Source organism: Aquarana catesbeiana, linkage group LG03, assembly GCF_042186555.1.
Source record: "Aquarana catesbeiana isolate 2022-GZ linkage group LG03, ASM4218655v1, whole genome shotgun sequence".
NCBI classification, from domain to species: domain Eukaryota; kingdom Metazoa; phylum Chordata; class Amphibia; order Anura; family Ranidae; genus Aquarana; species Aquarana catesbeiana.
Window position 1 is genome coordinate 152951112 of NC_133326.1, and position 18179 is coordinate 152969290.

General features: G+C 44.8%; 1 protein-coding gene across 1 annotated transcript in view; it reads left to right on the plus strand.

Moving 5' to 3' along the window:
- The window catches only part of LOC141131772 (uncharacterized), a 759715-nt gene that overhangs the window by 357733 nt on the left and 383803 nt on the right, over positions 1–18179 (plus strand). The window contains exon 68 of the mRNA XM_073619424.1: positions 7138–7179. Within this exon, the coding sequence (XP_073475525.1) occupies positions 7138–7179 (42 nt within the window). The remainder of the gene's footprint in view (positions 1–7137; positions 7180–18179) is intronic.

The following is an 18179-nucleotide window of genomic DNA, read 5'->3' on the forward strand; positions in this document are numbered from 1 at the left end:
ACTTTGGTTGGCGTGTGTGCCTGCTGATGTGGATGCGCACTCTGGTTTAGTTGCGCATCTGTCGTTTGGGCACACAGCCATGCCGAACATGATCCATTTGTTACATATTATAGGTTTTTTTCATTATTATCTTTTCCTCTCAGATTGTATTTCTTTTTTTATCATTATTTATTTATTTCATTTTACATGCAGTACAATCATTTAATCACTTATTTCCTTGTACTATTTGTGCTGTAGAGAATGCACTATGCATTCAGCTGTGTACCGCTAGTAGATGGAGTATTTAAGTGCCGTCCTTTCCCTTCCCCGTTCCTACACTTGAGAAAGGAGCGCGCATGCGCCTCACGGACCTCGTGCATGCTCTGAAACGCATTGTGTTTCTCCCTATTTGCTGACGTCACACGCTGTCTCCACAAGCGAATCATCACTTTCCTCTGCAGGATACAGCCGGGTTCCCCCCCCCCCGGCTCTTTGCGGCTACTGCTACATTGAATTGTGAACTCCTGGATACATGCCTTTGACTACGGCCACATCTCCCTGCCTTTAACTAACCTGTGTAGAGTTCCTTTGCATTTTTACATGTAAGTGTTTACTACTTTCTTTTATTATTGAATAAAACTTTAATTGAGAGGCACTCTTCTATCTTTGTTTTTTTTCTTGATGACCCTGAGTCGGCTTCACTCCAGAGAAGAGCAGCCCTTTGTGACAGTGAAAAACTTTCATCTCTTCAGCCTACACATTAAGTATAAATCATTGCTGATTGGACACCTTCTATATATCAAGTATTATAGATTTTTCTTCTTTGATGATTTGACATCTTTTACATATTTATCGATTATTGTGGATCTATCCTGTTGCTATTATTGCTTTTGCTATTATTTATTACACATCCGCCTGCTGAGCACCAGTATTTTCAGTTTTTTCCTGTCACAGACAGACCTTAGGTGACGTTGTTTCATCCCCAGTTATCCAGAAGCATAAGCCCTAGTTTTAGTTACCCTTTCTTGGGCTGAGTCGTCCGTCGAGATACAGGCTCTAATCAACTCTGCAGGCCGGTTCATTGATGCTGCCTTTGTATCGAAGCACTCGATTCCGCTGCAGCTGTGTGACACTCCACTCCAATTGCATTGAGGCTCTTAACGGGAGACCTCTACAGCCTACCCATGTGACTCATGAGACAGTTCCATTGTCCTTGGCCGTAGGGGCTCTTCACCATGAGATAATCCAATTCCAAGTTATTTCCTCACCTAAGTTTCCGCTGGTTATTGGTTATCCTTGGTTACAGAGGCACAACCCCTCTTTTGATTGGCTCCGTGCTAAGGTTCTCTCCTGGTCACCACAATGCAGTGAGACATGCTTCCAGAAGGTAGCCAAGGTCCTGTGCACCTCTCCACTCTCCTCCCTGCTGGAGGAGTACCGCGATTTTAGCGATGTCTTTGACAAAGGTCAAGCCGGTAGTTTGCCTCCACACTGCTGTATGATTGCGCAATTGAACTTCAACCTGGTGCTATACCCCCTCGTGGCAGGGTTTACCCTTTGTCGGTCTTGGAGGATAAGGCCATGGAGGAGTATGTTGCAGACGCACTTTCTCGAGCTTTCATCCACAAATCCTCGTCCCCTGCTGGTGCTGATTTCTTCTTTGTGGTGAACTGAGACCTTGTATTGATGATAGGGGTCTGAAACATTTCACGATTAAGAATTCCGATTCAGTTGATTATGGAATTATTTCACCGCCTCAAGGGAGCAACGGTTTTCACTAAGCTCTATTCGACAGGGGCATACAGTCTCGTGAGGATTAAAGAGGGCGACATGTGGAAAATTGCATTTAATACCGGAACAGGCCATTCTGAGTACCTCGTAATGCCTTTTGGCCTTTGTAACGCCCCGGCAGTTTTCCAGGAATTTATTAATGATGTCCTCCAAGATTTGTTGCAGTTATGTGTGGTGGTTTATCTCAATAATATCCTCATATTTTCCAAGTCCCTGTAGAGCCACCACACAGATGTCTGTCGTGTGCTTCAGAAACTAAGAGAGAACAATCTCTATTGTACACTGGAGAAGAGTTCCATCATGAACAGGTTAAATTCCTGGGTTACAGTAAGTCATTTCCACTGCTGGTTTTTCGATGGACCTAGAGAAACTTTCGGTAGTTCTACAGTGGCCCCGACCCATGGGTTTTCGTCCTCTGCAGAGTTTCCTGGGCTTTTCCAACTATTATCGGAAGTTTATTCGTAACTTCTCATCTCTGGTCAAGCCCCTGACTGATATAACCAGAAAGGACGGTAACCCACAGAGTTGATCTCCGAAGTCCATTAAGGCCTTTGAGAGTCTCAAGGCTGCCTTTGTTTCTGCTCCTGTGTTGGCACATCCTGATCCTATGTTACCTTTTATCCTTGAGGTTGATGCTTCTGAGACTGGTGTTGGCGCCCTTCTGTCTCAACGTCCTACCTCTGAGAGTGCGTTGCATCCTTGTGGCTACTTTTCCAAGAAATTGTCACCTGTGGAGTGCAATTACATGATTGGTGACAGAGAGCTGTTGGCGATCATTTTAGCCCTGAAAGAATGGAGACATCTCCTCGAAGGTAACACTGTGCCAGTTCTCATTCTTACTGACCAAAAGAATCTTACATTCTTGTCTGCTGCTTAACGCCTCTCTCCCAGAAGGGTGCAATGGGCTCTTTTCTTGTCAAGCTTCAATTACATTGTCTCATTCTTACCTGGTACTAAGAATGTAAGGGCTGGCGCCTTGTCACGACAATTTTCCTCCACTTCCAAGTTGGAGTTGGTTCCAGTTCCTATGATTCCTCCTGATCGTATTCTGGCTACGGTTCGCACCAGTCTCACTTCTCCTTTGGGTGAAAAAATTCTTGCTGCTCAGGTCCATACTTCTCCTGAGAAACCTTGTGACCGCTGCTTTGATATAAAATGAAGGGGCTGTGATGGAAAGGATCTGAGATGCACAAACATGTGATTCTGATCTCTGCTGGAAGAAAATTTTACTAATAGTACCTCCATTAAATTTAATTCAATACCCCTGGTCTAGATGCATAATGTAGTTCGGACATTAAATGCTGGATAGGAGGAGTGTCCATATGCTTGCTATGACAGAAAAAGTAGTATTTTAAATGGGACTCTGAAGGCTTCTGATTATTGTATATTTTGCAAGTACTCTGTTGGATTTGTTCATCTTTTCTGGGATCCAAATAAATTATATTCTGAGGAAAAACAAATTTGCTGGGAAAATTTGTTTGGCGCTTGCGTTCTATACCTGTTGTTCCACTCCTTTTTCTATAACAAGAATAATTACCTCAAATTATTAGTCATTCATTATTATTTACAACAGGGAGGTCAGTCCATACTTAGGGGTCTGTGCTGGGGGTTTCATCCATACTGAGGGGTATGCTGGGGAGGTCAGCCTATATTTAAGGGACTGTGCTGTGGAGGGATCCATCTGTACTGAGGGATCTCACTCTATGCGGGACACACTCAGGCTTCCTGTTATTTTGCACAGGTGATTTGATTAGTTTCACTGCCTTGGTAATTACAACAGCTGTTTCATGTGAGGGAAATCATGAAAACATGACCTGCTGGGGCGCCATGAGGACTGGAGTTGAGAAACACTGCTCTAGACACTAATGTATGTCTAAAGTGGTGTAAAAAAAATTGAAATGCTAGGCAAGTGGAAGAGCATGCTTTTTATACGGCTACATACAACTATATACAATGAGAGGCAAGAGTTAGTAGTGCAGGACTTAGGGCTATCCATGCAGGATACAGAACTTTCAAACCAAGTAGTGAAAGCAATAGAGTAACAGAATCTGACTGTGATAGTTGGTAAAGAGGGAATCTTCTTAACAGTCAGAGGTGTGGATTTATGACCGAGATGTATAGGCTTGAGGAAGATTTTTACTGATGGCTATTGGGACTACAAACTGCTAGATGTTGTTTCATCTTATGTAAAATAATTGTTACAACATTTTATGCAATCTTAATTTTGGCCATAATTTCCTAATCATTGTAATATACCATAGGCCTTGAGATATGTTATTATAATGGGAAGGAAATCAGTATTGTTATCCCATTTTTTTTTTTAATTAAACTGTTGTCCTACTTATAAAAAAGAACATTTACAATTTACATTACTTTTATGATGTATGAAATCAGACTTACTTGTTATCAAAATCTCTTACTTGTTATCAAACATCTCTAAAAAGTGCTGACTCTCTTGTCCAGATTAAAAGTATACTAGGCATGATCATAATAATAAAACAACTGGGTTATTAAATGATGTTAGGAATAGTCACACAGAAGTACAGCCAAAGCTAATTTGGCTGGACTCTGTGGATCACAGGACTGAAGTTTGTTCTGCCCTCCTGTGACCCGTTTTCAGCAGACAGCGAGCTAAAGCATCAGAGAGCCGGTCCAGGCTCGGGAATAGGGTTGCCACCTTATCCCTTTAGACCCAAACACATATTAATTACACAGGTTCTGAGGCTAATTTAATTCAGATAAGACACCAAGTAAGTTTGATTACCACCTTAATCAGCCACACAACCTGTGTAATTAATATGTGTTTGGTTTTAACCACTTACCCACTGGGCACTTAAACCCCCTTCCTAACCAGACCAATTTTCAGCTTTCGGTGCTCTCATATTTTGAATGACAATTACTCAGTCATGCAACACTGTACCTATATGAAATTTTTGTTCTTTTTTTCACTCAAATAGAGCTTTCTTTTGGTGGTATTTAATCACCGCTGGTTCTTTTTATTTTTTGCGCTATAAAAGAAAAAAGACAGAAAATTCTGAATAAATGCATTTTTCTTAGTTTCTGTTATAAAATTTTTCAAACTAGTAATTTTTATTCATATATTTTGGCCAAAATTTATACTGCTACATATCTTTGGTAAAAATAACCCAAATCGGTGTATATTGTTTGGTCTTTGTGAAAGTTATAGAGTCCACAAGCTATGGTGCCAATCTTTGAAAACTGATCACGCCCGATGGACTAACGGCATCTCATTTTTTGAGACCCTAACAAGCCAGGAAAGTACAAATACCCCCCAAATGACCACTTTTTGGAACCTAGACATTCCAAGGTATTTAGTAAGAGGCATGGTGAGTTTTTTGAAGTTGTAATTTTTTTCCCACAATTCATTGCAAAATCAAGATTTTTTTTCCTTTTTTTTTTTCACAAAATTGTTATATTAGCAGGTTATTTCTCACACATAGCATATGCATAGCACAAATTACACCCCAAAACACATTCTACTATTACTCCTGAGTATGGCGATACCACATGTGTGAGACTTTTACACAGTGTGGCCACATACAGAGGCCCAACATGCAGGGAGCGCCATCAGGCGTTCTTGGAGCATAAATTACACATATAATTTCTTGACTACCTCTTACAATTTTGAAGGCCCTGGAGAACCAGGACAATGGAAACGCCCCAAAAATGACCCCATTTTGGAAAGAAAACAACCCATTGTATAATCTATGAGGCATAATGAGTCTTTTGAACATGTCATTTTTTTTTTCTACAAGTTTTTGGAAAATGTGTAAAGAAAATGAAAACACATTTTTTTTACACAATGTTGTCCATTTACACAATATTTCTAAGACATAGCATGTACATACCAAAAATTACACCCCAAAATAGATTCTCCTACTCCTCCTGAGTACGGCAATACCACATGTGTAAGACTTTTCCACAGCCTGGCCATATACAGAGGCCCAACATGCAGGGAGCACCATCAAGTGTTCTAGGGGCATAAGTTTCAAATTGAATTTGACAACCTATTACACTTTTGTGAGGCACTGTAGTGGCATGGATGTGGCATGGATAAGCATGAATGGGGATGGATGAGCCGTGGATGGGGATGGCTGAGTATAGATGGGATGACTGAGCATGAATGAGTATGGCTGAGTATGGCCGGGTACGGCTGAGTACGAATGGGTACAGCTGAGTATGGCTGGGTATAGATGGGATGGCTGGGTATAGATGGGATGGCTGGGTACGGCTGGGTACGGCTGAGTATGGCTGGGTAAGGCTGGGTATGGTTGAGTACGGCTGAGTATGGCTGGGTACGGCTGAGTATGGCTGGGTATGGCTGAGTATGGCTGGGTACGGCTGAGTACGGCTAGGTATGGCTGAATATGGCTGGGTTTTGCTGTGTATGGCTGAGTACGGCTGGGTATGGATGAGTATGGATGGGGATGGATGGATGAGTATTGCTGAGGATGGATTGATGAGTATGCTGAGTATGAATGGCTGAGCATGGATGGATGGATGGCTGCAATGGGCACATATCAGCGCTGTGGGCACTACACATCAAGCCCACAGCGCTGCTGCCACCAATCTCTCCCTTCTCCCCTCACATTGTACCGATCAGTACAGAGAGGGGAGAGAGGAACCGGACGTTACGCCGGTTTGTTTACAAGTGATCGCTCCGTCATTTGATGGAGCGATCATGTGGTAAACGGCCCCTGTCGGCGGCCATTTACCGTGATACGTGATACGCCGGATCCTCTGGACCACACAGATATTTCCTTGGTGTGCAATCCAGGGGGCGCGCGGGAGCAGAATTCTGGGAGGACGTCAATGTACGCCCTCCCAGAGTTACCGAACCACTCTGTAGCCGTCATTCGGCTATGGTGCGGTTGACAAGTCGTTAAAGGGATGAGGTGGCAACCCTACTTGGGAAAGATCACAACAATATGGTGGGAATGAGCCCACATGCCTGCACCAGCACCCACCTCAGCCTCTCAGCAAGCCACTGAGAGCCTGAGCTGTCCACTCCTGCCCCCCCCCCCCCCCCCACAGCCCAGCACTCCAGTGAGGGCTGGAAGGACAGAGCAGACAGTGGTGACTTACATTCACCAGCTCTCTTCTGAGGGAGCTGTGAGAACTGAGCGATCGACAGTGTTTGAATGCTCGGTTCTGAGCCTTAGAGCCGACGGGGGACAGATGCAGCATCGAACCAATGCTGCATCCACCTAGGTAAGTATAATTCTAAAATAAAAACAATTCCCATACTTCTCTTTTAAGCTGTAGTACTAAATTACAGCTACATTATTCATGAATGTTATACAATTTTGGCAAACACAGTTTTTGAAATATTGTTTTCCTCCACAGGAGATGATCACCGAGGAACATTCAGATTCTCCAGAAACTAAGGTAGGAAAAGATTATATTGAATGAATACAACATGTACAGTTTTAAAGATTGAATTGATCAATGTACCCAGTATTCTTAATTCCTAATTTTGACATATTGAGAGCTTACATCCTTTATTTACACATCTTACAGTAGTGACAGTTCCTGAGACAGTTGCTATTATGGTAATATAGTTAGCAATTAGGGATGAGCTTCGTGTTCGAGTCGAACCCATGTTCGACTCGAACATCGGCTGTTCGATCGTTCGCCGAATTGCGAACGTTATGGGCCGTTCGCGCTAAATTCGTGTGGCGCGTCACGGCCCATAATTCACTGCGGCATCGCAGTGCATTGCTGGCTGATGATTGGCCAAGCATGCACTATGACCCGCATGCTTGGCCAATCACAGCGCTGTCAGTAGAGAGAGCTGTAATTGGCCAAAGCCAGGGTGGCTTTGGCCAATTATGGCTCAGGGGATTTAGTACACACCCCACACTATATAAGGCCGCCTGCACGGCGGCCCTGTGTAGTGTGTGTTCCGGTGTGCTGAGAGATAGAGAGAGAGAGAGAGACAGTGTCATTTGATTTGAGTTAGATAGATTAGGCAGAACAGTCAGTCAGTTAGCTGCACTTACAGTGTATTGTGTATATATATGCATCCCAGGTGTTGCATATATATATATACACTGTATTCAGTTTAGCTAGATCCGTTCCTGTTATCTTCTATCTAGACTATTTACATTTAATGCAGTGCGTCCTGCTCACAGTGTTCAGCTAGATCCGTTCCTGCTATTTACATTTAGTGCAGTGCGTCCTGCTCACAGTGTTCAGCTAGATCCGTTCCTGTTATCTTCTAGACTATTTACATTTAGTGCAGTGCGTCCTGCTCACAGTGTTCAGCTAGATCCGTTCCTGCAATTTACATTTAGTGCAGTGCGTCCTGCTCACAGTGTTCAGCTAGATCCGTTCCTGCTATTTACATTTAGTGCAGTGCGTCCTGCTCACAGTGTTCAGCTAGATCCGTTCCTGCTATTTACATTTAGTGCAGTGCGTCCTGCTCACAGTGTTCAGCTAGATCCGTTCCTGCTATTTACATTTAGTGCAGTGCGTCCTGCTCACAGTGTTCAGCTAGATCCGTTCCTGCTATTTACATTTAGTGCAGTGCGTCCTGCGCACAGTGTTCAGCTAGAGCCGTTCCTGCTATTTACATTTAGTGCAGTGCGTCCTGCTCACAGTGTTCAGCTAGATCCGTTCCTGTTATCTTCTAGACTATTTACATTTAGTGCAGTGCGTCCTGCTCACAGTGTTCAGCTAGATCCGTTCCTGTTATCTTCTAGACTATTTACATTTAGTGCAGTGCGTCCTGCTCACAGTGTTCAGCTAGATCCGTTCCTGCTATTTACATTTAGTGCAGTGCGTCCTGCTCACAGTGTTCAGCTAGATCCGTTCCTGTTAAATTCCTACTGACCGGCAGGCTTGTCTGGTTACAGTATATAAAGCTACCTGAAGAAAATTACAGGTGTTCTATTTGATCCTATTAGTACCACGGTCAGGCAGCTAGACTATTTACATTTAGTGCAGTGCGTCCTGCTCACAGTGTTCAGCTAGATCCGTTCCTGCTATTTACATTTAGTGCAGTGCGTCCTGCTCACAGTGTTCAGCTAGATCCGTTCCTGCTATTTACATTTAGTGCAGTGCGTCCTGCGCACAGTGTTCAGCTAGAGCCGTTCCTGCTATTTACATTTAGTGCAGTGCGTCCTGCTCACAGTGTTCAGCTAGATCCGTTCCTGTTATCTTCTAGACTATTTACATTTAGTGCAGTGCGTCCTGCTCACAGTGTTCAGCTAGATCCGTTCCTGTTATCTTCTAGACTATTTACATTTAGTGCAGTGCGTCCTGCTCACAGTGTTCAGCTAGATCCGTTCCTGCTATTTACATTTAGTGCAGTGCGTCCTGCTCACAGTGTTCAGCTAGATCCGTTCCTGTTAAATTCCTACTGACCGGCAGGCTTGTCTGGTTACAGTATATAAAGCTACCTGAAGAAAATTACAGGTGTTCTATTTGATCCTATTAGTACCACGGTCAGGCAGCTAGACTATTTACATTTAGTACAGTGCGTCCTGCTCACAGTGTTCAGCTAGATCCGTTCCTGTTATCTTCCTACTGACAGGCAGGCTTGTCTGGTTACAGTATATAAAGCTACCTGAAGAAAATTACAGGTGTTCTATTTGATCCTATTAGTACCACGGTCAGGCAGCTAGACTATTTACATTTAGTACAGTGCGTCCTGCTCACAGTGTACAGCTAGATCCGTTCCTGTTATCTTCCTACTGACAGGCAGGCTTGTCTGGTTACAGTATATAAAGCTACCTGAAGAAAATTACAGGTGTTCTATTTGATCCTATTAGTACCACGGTCAGGCAGCTAGACTATTTACATTTAGTACAGTGCGTCCTGCTCACAGTGTTCAGCTAGATCCGTTCCTGTTATCTTCCTACTGACAGGCAGGCTTGTCTGGTTACAGTATATAAAGCTACTTGAAGAAAATTACAGGTGTTCTATCCCAGCTTAGTGCAGCTACAGGCCATTAGTATGTCTGGAAGGCCAAGAAGGAGAGGCAGACAGTCACAAGCCAATAAGAGAGGGCAAGCAGGCTCTGTGTCTAGTGCTGGTCGTGGAGACGGTGCATCCTCATCAGCACGTGGCCATGGGACACGCTTGGCCTTTTTTTCGGCAGCTGGCCATGTTGAGCCGCAACATGCGGAAGACTTGGTCGAGTGGATGACCAAGCCGTCCTCATCCTCCTCATCCTCTCTCACCCATGCCCAGGGTGCTTTGTCTGGCAAAGCAGCGGCCTCTTCCCTCAGCTCAATGTCATCAGTGACTCCTTCCCTAGCTCCACCATGTCCTCATGAGGATTCCCTCGAACTGTTTGACCACAGTGTTGGGTACATGCTCCAGGAGGATGCCCAGCGTTTGGAAGGCTCTGATGACGATACTGAGCTCGATGAAGGCAGTAACATGAGCGCGGACAGAGGGGGTGCCCAAGAAGGACAGCAATCTGGCAGTCATGCTCCCCCTGCTGCAGCATACTGCCAGGTTTGCTCCAGTGATGAGGAGGGAGGGGATGATGAGGTCACTGACTCAACGTGGGTGCCTGATAGGAGAGAGGAGGAGGAGGAGGAGGAGGAGGAGGAGGAGGAGGAGGAGGCGGCAGCACATCACCAACGAGGCAGGATGCCCTCCAGGGGCCAGCCTAAGGGCAGCACATTGACTGCATCACACCCCAAAGCTCCACATGTGCAGGGCGCTGCAGTCTCTGCGCGTTATTCAAAAAGTTCTTTGGTGTGGGCCTTTTTTGAGACGAGTGCATCAGATCGCACCGCTGCTATTTGCAACATATGTCTCAAGCGTATCTCGCGTGGCCAAAATATCTCCCGCTTGGGTAACACATGCTTGACCAGACATATGTTGACCTGCCATGCAGTTCGTTGGCAAGCGTATCTAAAAGACCCACACCAAAGAACAAAGAGGATCTCTCCTTGCTCCTCATCAGCTGAGATTTCCAACCCCACTAGACCTTCAGTCCTCTCTGAGACCTGCAGTGAGAGGAATGAAGGTGTAGAATTAGGTGTGTCACAGCCAAGTACTTGTGGGCAATCTGCTTTTGGTACACCGACGTCAGATTGTACCAGGCAAATTTCCCTGCCCCAGCTGCTGCACCGCCGAAAGAAGTTTGCTCCCAGCCATCCACATGCCCAGCGGTTGAATGCTAGCTTGGCAAAATTGCTAGCACTTCAACTGCTGCCTTTTCAGTTGGTAGACTCTGCCCCCTTCCGTGAGTTTGTGGAATGAGCGGTTCCTCAGTGGCAGGTACCCAAACGCCACTTTTTCTCACGGAAGGCGATTCCGGCTCTCTACCGGCATGTGGAAGGCAATGTCCATGCCTCGCTGGACAGGGCGGTCAGCGGTAAGGTGCATATTACCGCTGACTCATGGTCCAGCAGGCATGGACAGGGACGTTACCTAAGTTTCACGGCGCATTGGGTGACTCTGCTGGCAGCTGGGAAGGATGCAGGACAAGGTGCAGTAGTGTTGGAGGTTGTTCCGCCACCACGCCTCCAAAATGCTGATTGTGACACAACTCTCTCCTCCACCCCCTCCTCTTCTTCCTCCATGGCCTCTTCCTCGGAACCAGCGGTGCTCCGTAGGCGTTCAAGGGGCTACGCAAGTACGCAGGCCAAAAGATGCCATGCGGTGCTTGAGCTGGTGTGCTTGGGGGACAGGAGCCACACTGGGGCAGAGGTTCTGTCAGCTCTGCAGGGGCAGGTTCAGAGGTGGTTGACGCCACGCCAACTTAAGGCAGGAATGGTGGTTTGCGACAATGGCACCAACCTCCTCTCTGCCCTCCGACAGGGACAAATGACCCATGTGCCCTGTTTGGCTCACGTCCTTAACTTGGTGGTGCAGCGGTTCTTGGGCAGGTACCCGGGCTTACAGGATGTCCTGAGGCAGGCCAGGAAAGTCTGTGTGCATTTCCGCCGGTCATATAATGCCAGTGCTCGGCTGACGGACCTCCAAAAGGAGTTTAACCTGCCCAAGAACTGCCTAATCTGTGACATGCCCACCAGGTGGAACTCAACGTTGGCCATGCTGCAGCGGCTGCACACGCAGCAGAGGGCCATAAATGAGTACCTGTGCGACTATGGCACCAGGACAGGGTCAGGGGAGCTTGGTTTTTTTTCCCCACGCCAGTGGGCCATGATCAGGGATGCATGCACTGTCCTGTCACCATTCGAGGAGGCCACGAGGATGGTGAGCAGTGACAGTGCATGCATCAGTGACACTGTCCCCCTTGTCCACCTGTTGGAGCACACGCTGCGTGGAATAATGGACAGGGCACTTGAGGCAGAACAGAGGCAGGAAGAGGAGGACTTCCTTAGCTCTCAAGGCCCCCTTTATCCAGACAGTGTTCCTGCGTGCCCGCCGATCACACAGGAAGAGGACGAGGAGGAAGAGGAGGAGGAGGAAGATTGTGTCAGTATGGAGGTGGAGCCTGGCACTCAGCATCAGCAGCAGTCTTTAAGGGATCAGTCCCAAGAAACACATGGACTTGTACGTGGCTGGGAGGAGGTGGCTGCGGACCATGTCGTTCTTAGTGACCCAGAGGACTCCGGACCGAATGCCTCAGCAAACCTACGCTGCATGGCCTCCCTGATCCTGCAAAGCCTGCGTAAGGATCCTCGTATTAGTGGTATCAAGGAGAAGGACCAATACTGGCTGGCAACCCTCCTTGATCCACGTTACAAGGGTAAGGTTGCGGACCTTATCTTGCCATCGCAGAGGGAGCAGAGGATGAAACATCTTCGGGAGGCCTTGCAGAAAGGTCTGTGCAACGCGTTCCCAGAGACTGGGAGGTTACAAACTCCTGTTTCTGGACAACGTGTTGCTGAGGCTTCGGTCAGTCAAAGAAGGAGCGGTGGAGAAGGTGGCCGTCTGACCGATGCGTTCAGACAATTTTTTGGTCCGCAGCCCCAAGGTATGATCGGTTCCAGCAACCATCGCCAGCGTCTGTTTTACATGGTGCAGGAATACCTAGGGGCAAGATCAGACTTGGACACCTTTCCCACCGAAAATCCTCTGGGTTACTGGGTCTTGAGGATGGATCACTGGCCAGAGCTTGCACAGTATGCAATTGAGCTACTGGCCTGTCCTGCATCCAGCGTTCTTTCGGAACGCACATTCAGTGCTGCTGGAGGCGTGGTAACCGATCACAGGGTGCGTCTGTCCACCGACTCGGTCGATCGGCTGACCTTCATAAAAATGAATGAGTCTTGGATCACCACCAGCTACCAAGCACCTGATGCTGATGTAACCGAATAATTTTTTTTGAAATCTCAGATCCCTTCAAAGACTGCCTATGCTGATGCTGAGTGACTATCCCTGAGTAATTATCCTCTTCCTCCTCAATCATCACGCTGATAGCTTGTAAGAACATTTTTGGTTCTGGGCGCCACCACCAGTGCCTAAGGCACAATTTTTCAGCCCCTGTTTAACAGGGGCGTGTAATTACAATTTTTGATGTAATACTTTGCAGCAGGGCTCGTTCCTGCATTCCAACTAGAGTGTCTGTGAGGGGTTGCAGTGTTGTGGCACCAGCACCAGTGCCTAGGGCCCAATTTTTCTGCCCCTGTCTAACAGGGGCGTGTAATTACAATTTTTGATGCAATACTTTGCAGCAGGGCTCGTTCCTGCGTTCCAACTAGAGTGTCTGTGAGGGGTTGCAGTGTTGTGGCACCAGCACCAGTGCCTAAGGCCCAATTTTTCTGCCCCTGTCTAACAGGGGCGTGTAATTACAATTTTTGATGCAATACTTTGCAGCAGGGCTCGTTCCTGCGTTCCAACTAGAGTGTCTGTGAGGGGTTGCAGTGTTGTGGCACCAGCACCAGTGCCTAAGGCCCAATTTTTCTGCCCCTGTCTAACAGGGGCGTGTAATTACAATTTTTGAAGCAATAATTTGCAGCAGGGCTCGTTCCTGCGTTCCAACTAGAGTGTCTGTGAGGGGTTGCAGTGTTGTGGCACCAGCACCAGTGCCTAAGGCCTAATTTTTCAGCTCCTGTTCAACAGGGGCATGTAATTACAATTCTTGATCTAATATTTCACAGCAGGGCCCTGTGAGGGCTTACAGTGTTGTGGCCACAGCAACACCTAAGGCCCAAATTTCTGCTGAGTATATAGGGCAGGACCCTACTTTCAAACATCTAACTTACAAACGACTCCTACTTGCAAACGGAAGGAGACAACAGGAAGTGAGATGAAATCTACCCCTAGGAAGGGAAATTCTCTCCTGTAAGAGTTAATATGGGAAAACAAGTTCTCCTTTCCACTGATGCTTTCCAATCCTTGTTCCACAAAAAAACCCAAATTTTCAAAAAACATTTTTCATTGGGACAAAAAAGTGAGGTGAAATCTTCTGAAGAGGAGGAAAGACAGCAAAACAAATGTCACAGGGGTGATAACCCTTCCCTATGTTTTCCAAAAAGCTTAGAAAAGATTTTTTGGCTGGAGCTAAACACGTTAAAAATGTTCAAAATTACAAACAGATTCTACTTAACAACAAACCTACAGTCCCTGTCTTGTTTGCACCGCCTGTATACTGCTGTTCAGAGTATATAGGGCCTGGTGGCCCCACACCTTTCCTTATTTTAATTTGGGTGCGGGGTTCCCCTTAATATCCATACAAGACCCAAAGGGACTGGTAATGGACTGGGGGGTACCCATGCCGTTTGTCTCACTGATTTTCATCCATATTGCCATGACCCGACATGACATTAAACCCGCAAGCAGTTTTAAATGAGATTTTTTCCTTTAAAAATGACATTTGGTGCAGGGACTGTTCTAAACATGGGAAACACGCGTCACTTTACAGGCATACTATAGACACCCCCCAGGTACGATATTTAAAGGAATATTTCACTTTTTTTTTTTTACTTTAAGCATCATTAAAATCACTGCTCCCGAAAAAACGGCCGTTTTTAAAAGTTTTTTTTGCATTGATACATGTCCCCTGGGGTAGGACCCGGGTCCCCAAACCCTTTTTAGGACAATACCATGCAAATTAGCCTTTAAAATGAGCACTTTTGATTTCGAACGTTCGAGTCCCATAGACGTCAATGGGGTTCTAACGTTCGTGCGAACTTTCGGTCCGTTCGCGGGTTCTGGTGCGAACCGAACCGGGGGGTGTTCGGCTCATCCCTATTAGCAATGGCTACACAACATTGAATCTTGGTGTGGCATGTATTTTAGCTTGGATGTAAAAATGACTGGCTTTAAAATTGAGCTGATTGTACATCAGACGTATATGATGAAAACGTACATTATTTGTATCCCACAATACCTTATTTAGACTACTCTGTATTGTTCACACCACAGCTGTGATAAATGATCCACATCCACTAGAACAACAGAAAATACAGCCCACAACATCTACTTCTTGCATACCGAAAGGCATATTTAAAATAACAGAAAAATCTAAGCATATTATTGAGACCCAGATTCCCCTGTATTTTTTAGCTGTTCTTCAGCACGTACCCTGTAGATTTTCTTTATGTATAAGTGAGACCAGGCAGATACAAACAAACATTTTAAGGCTGAAGTTCTGGTTTGCAGCAAATCAAATGTATAAGAAATTTAGAGTACAGGTCTTACATAGGAGTCGCAGATAAAATCAATGATACATCTCCAACGAAAGGCAAATGTTCTGTTCTAAACCACATCTAGGCTGTAACATTAATTTATTATATTGCCGACCACATATTTGTAAATGTACGTCATTACTTTGATATTAAATACCGGGGTTATGGCAGGCGGCCAGCTTTCCAATAAAAGTGATCCCAGTGGCGGATTCGCCACAAGATCACTTTTATAGACGGATAGGTATCCCCACCCCACCTCGCGCCGGTCCCTGTTGTTCCTGGGTTTACACGGAGCCGTCGGTGAACCCGGAAGCGATCAGGTCTGGCTGATGGTTGGGCAGAAAGTCAAGTGAGAGCAAGATGGTCCTCGCTTAGCTCTAGGCCCTTGGAGGACCGAAGTGACCTCTGACATCACTTCTGGTTTTCAGCCATTAACATTTTTTTTTTTTCTTGAAAGTCAAAATGTCAAATGAAAAAATGTTTCTTTTGCTTTAAAGGTAAATGAGAGATCTGGGGTCTTTTGACTTCAGATCTCTCAATAAAGAGGACCTGTCATGCTTATTTCTATTACAAGGGATGTTTACATTCCTTGTATTAGGAAAAAAAGTGATCAAAAAATAAATAAAGGGACAGTGTAAAAAAAAAAAATAATAATTAGAAGAGAAAAAAAATTGAAAGTGCCCCATCGTGCTTGTGCACAGAAGCTAACGCATACATAAGTCGCGTCCGCATATGTAAACGGTGTTTAAACCACACATGTGAGGTATGGCAATGATCGTTAGAGTGAGAGAAATAATTCTAGCACTAGAACACCTCTGCGACTTTTAACAGGTAACCTGTAAAAAATGTTAACGCATGGCCTATTAAGATTTTTAAGTACCATAGTTTGTCGCCATTCCATGAGCGTGCATAGTTTTAAAGCATGACATGTTAGGTACCTATTTACTCGGTGTAATATAATTTAACATTATGCAAAAAAAATGGGCTAACTTTACAGTTTTTTTTTCTTTATTCATTAAAGTGTATTTTTTCCAAAAAACTCTTATACTGGTGTATTCAGTATTGATAGGGGAATCCCTTCCCGCTGAGCTATTGTATTCTGACAGCAGGATTTTTCCCTGCTGTCAGAATACAATGACCACTGCTGGTGGCTATAGTGATCGCATAAAAAATATCCAACAGGCTGGTTGTACTGAAGTCGATGGATGTCCCACTCATACATTGATCAAAATTCAGCCAGTTCCTGCTGAATGATCTGAACTTTGATCGGTCTATGACTGGCTTAAGACAGAAAATGGACATAATCTCCCCAGTGGGGACCTAGCCACTATAAATTTCTGATAGATGTTCTAACCACTCCCCGCCCTATCAGGAACTAAAGTTTTTTTTTCTGGAGTCAAGAACTTGTGTCATTAAAGGGGTTGTAAAGTCAGAAGGTTTTTTATCTTAATGCATTGTATGCATTAAGATAAAAAGCCTTCTGTGTCCAGCAGCCCCCCTCAGCCCCCCTAATACTTACCTGAGCCCCATCTCTGTCCAGCAATTTCCATTAGCGTCCTAATTGGCTGAGACACAGCAGCAGTGCCATTGCCATTGGCTCCCATTGCTGTCAATCAAAGTCACTTAGCCAATCAGGAGAGTGAGGGGGCAGAGCCGGGCTGTGGCTCTGTATCTGAATAGACACAGGGAGCTGTGACTCGGCTCAGGTGCCCCCATAGCAAGCTGCTTGACGTGGGGGCACTCGGCAGGAGGGAGGGGCCAGAAGCACAGAAGAGGGACCAGAGAAGAGGAGGACCTGGGCTGCTCTGTGCAAATCCACTGCACAGAGCAGGTAAGTATAACATGTTTGTTATTTTTATAGAAAAAAAAACAAGACTTTACAATCACTTTAATACATTTTACTGAAGCTCTCCTGTTTGATCCTGTTTGAAAGAAGTAGTTATTGATATATGCTATTCATTTTCTGATTCTTCTGTGAACAGTGTGTATTTTGATTATACCAAACAATAACAATGAAGTTTGTTACTGTTATTTGATATTGCTCACTAACAGGCACTGGCTTATAAATAAGGCAAGGGGCAATAGGCACATCCATAACCAACTGGAACTTATTATTTAGTTATATAACTAGTTATATTATGTTAACACCTTTCATAACACTGACAGCCCCAAACTAATAAAATATGAAGTCGGATGTGTTGCTATGGGTTAGGTTGGGTCATTGTTGTCCTGTATTGTCTTGTTAAGCAAGTTGGAGACTATTTCTTCATGACATGATTTATGTTGTACATCTATATGTCCTACTTTGATCCTGATATTTGATGACAACTACTACGTAATCTTGTATGATATTTCTTGTCACTGGTCATATTGTTTGTGTACACCTGTGATGGGCTTAGACACCATTTTGTAGAGCTTGAATGTGCATAATAACAAGAGATTTTCTTTGTTGATTTGTTAAATGTATGCATGATAAAAATGATTCATGGCTGTGTAAGGGGACAAAAATAAACATCACACCTGCTCACTCATCATGATAAAGAAATCACTTGTAAAATTTTACCCCATGGTTAAAGAAATTTTACAGAAGTATCACATTTATATGTAAAAATGCTGAAGATAGGAAACATTTTCTGATGCTTTGTAGGGCTCTGCTCAGTTGTGTCACTTTTTGAACAAAATACATGTAAAAACCTGATCTGTGCGTGTATCCAATGCGTTTTATTATAGCAGAATACTACATGCTGCAGAATTTTAGCTAGCATTCATGCTTTCTATACCTCTGTTTTGAAAATACAGAGAAAAGGAGGAGGAATGGATTGCTAA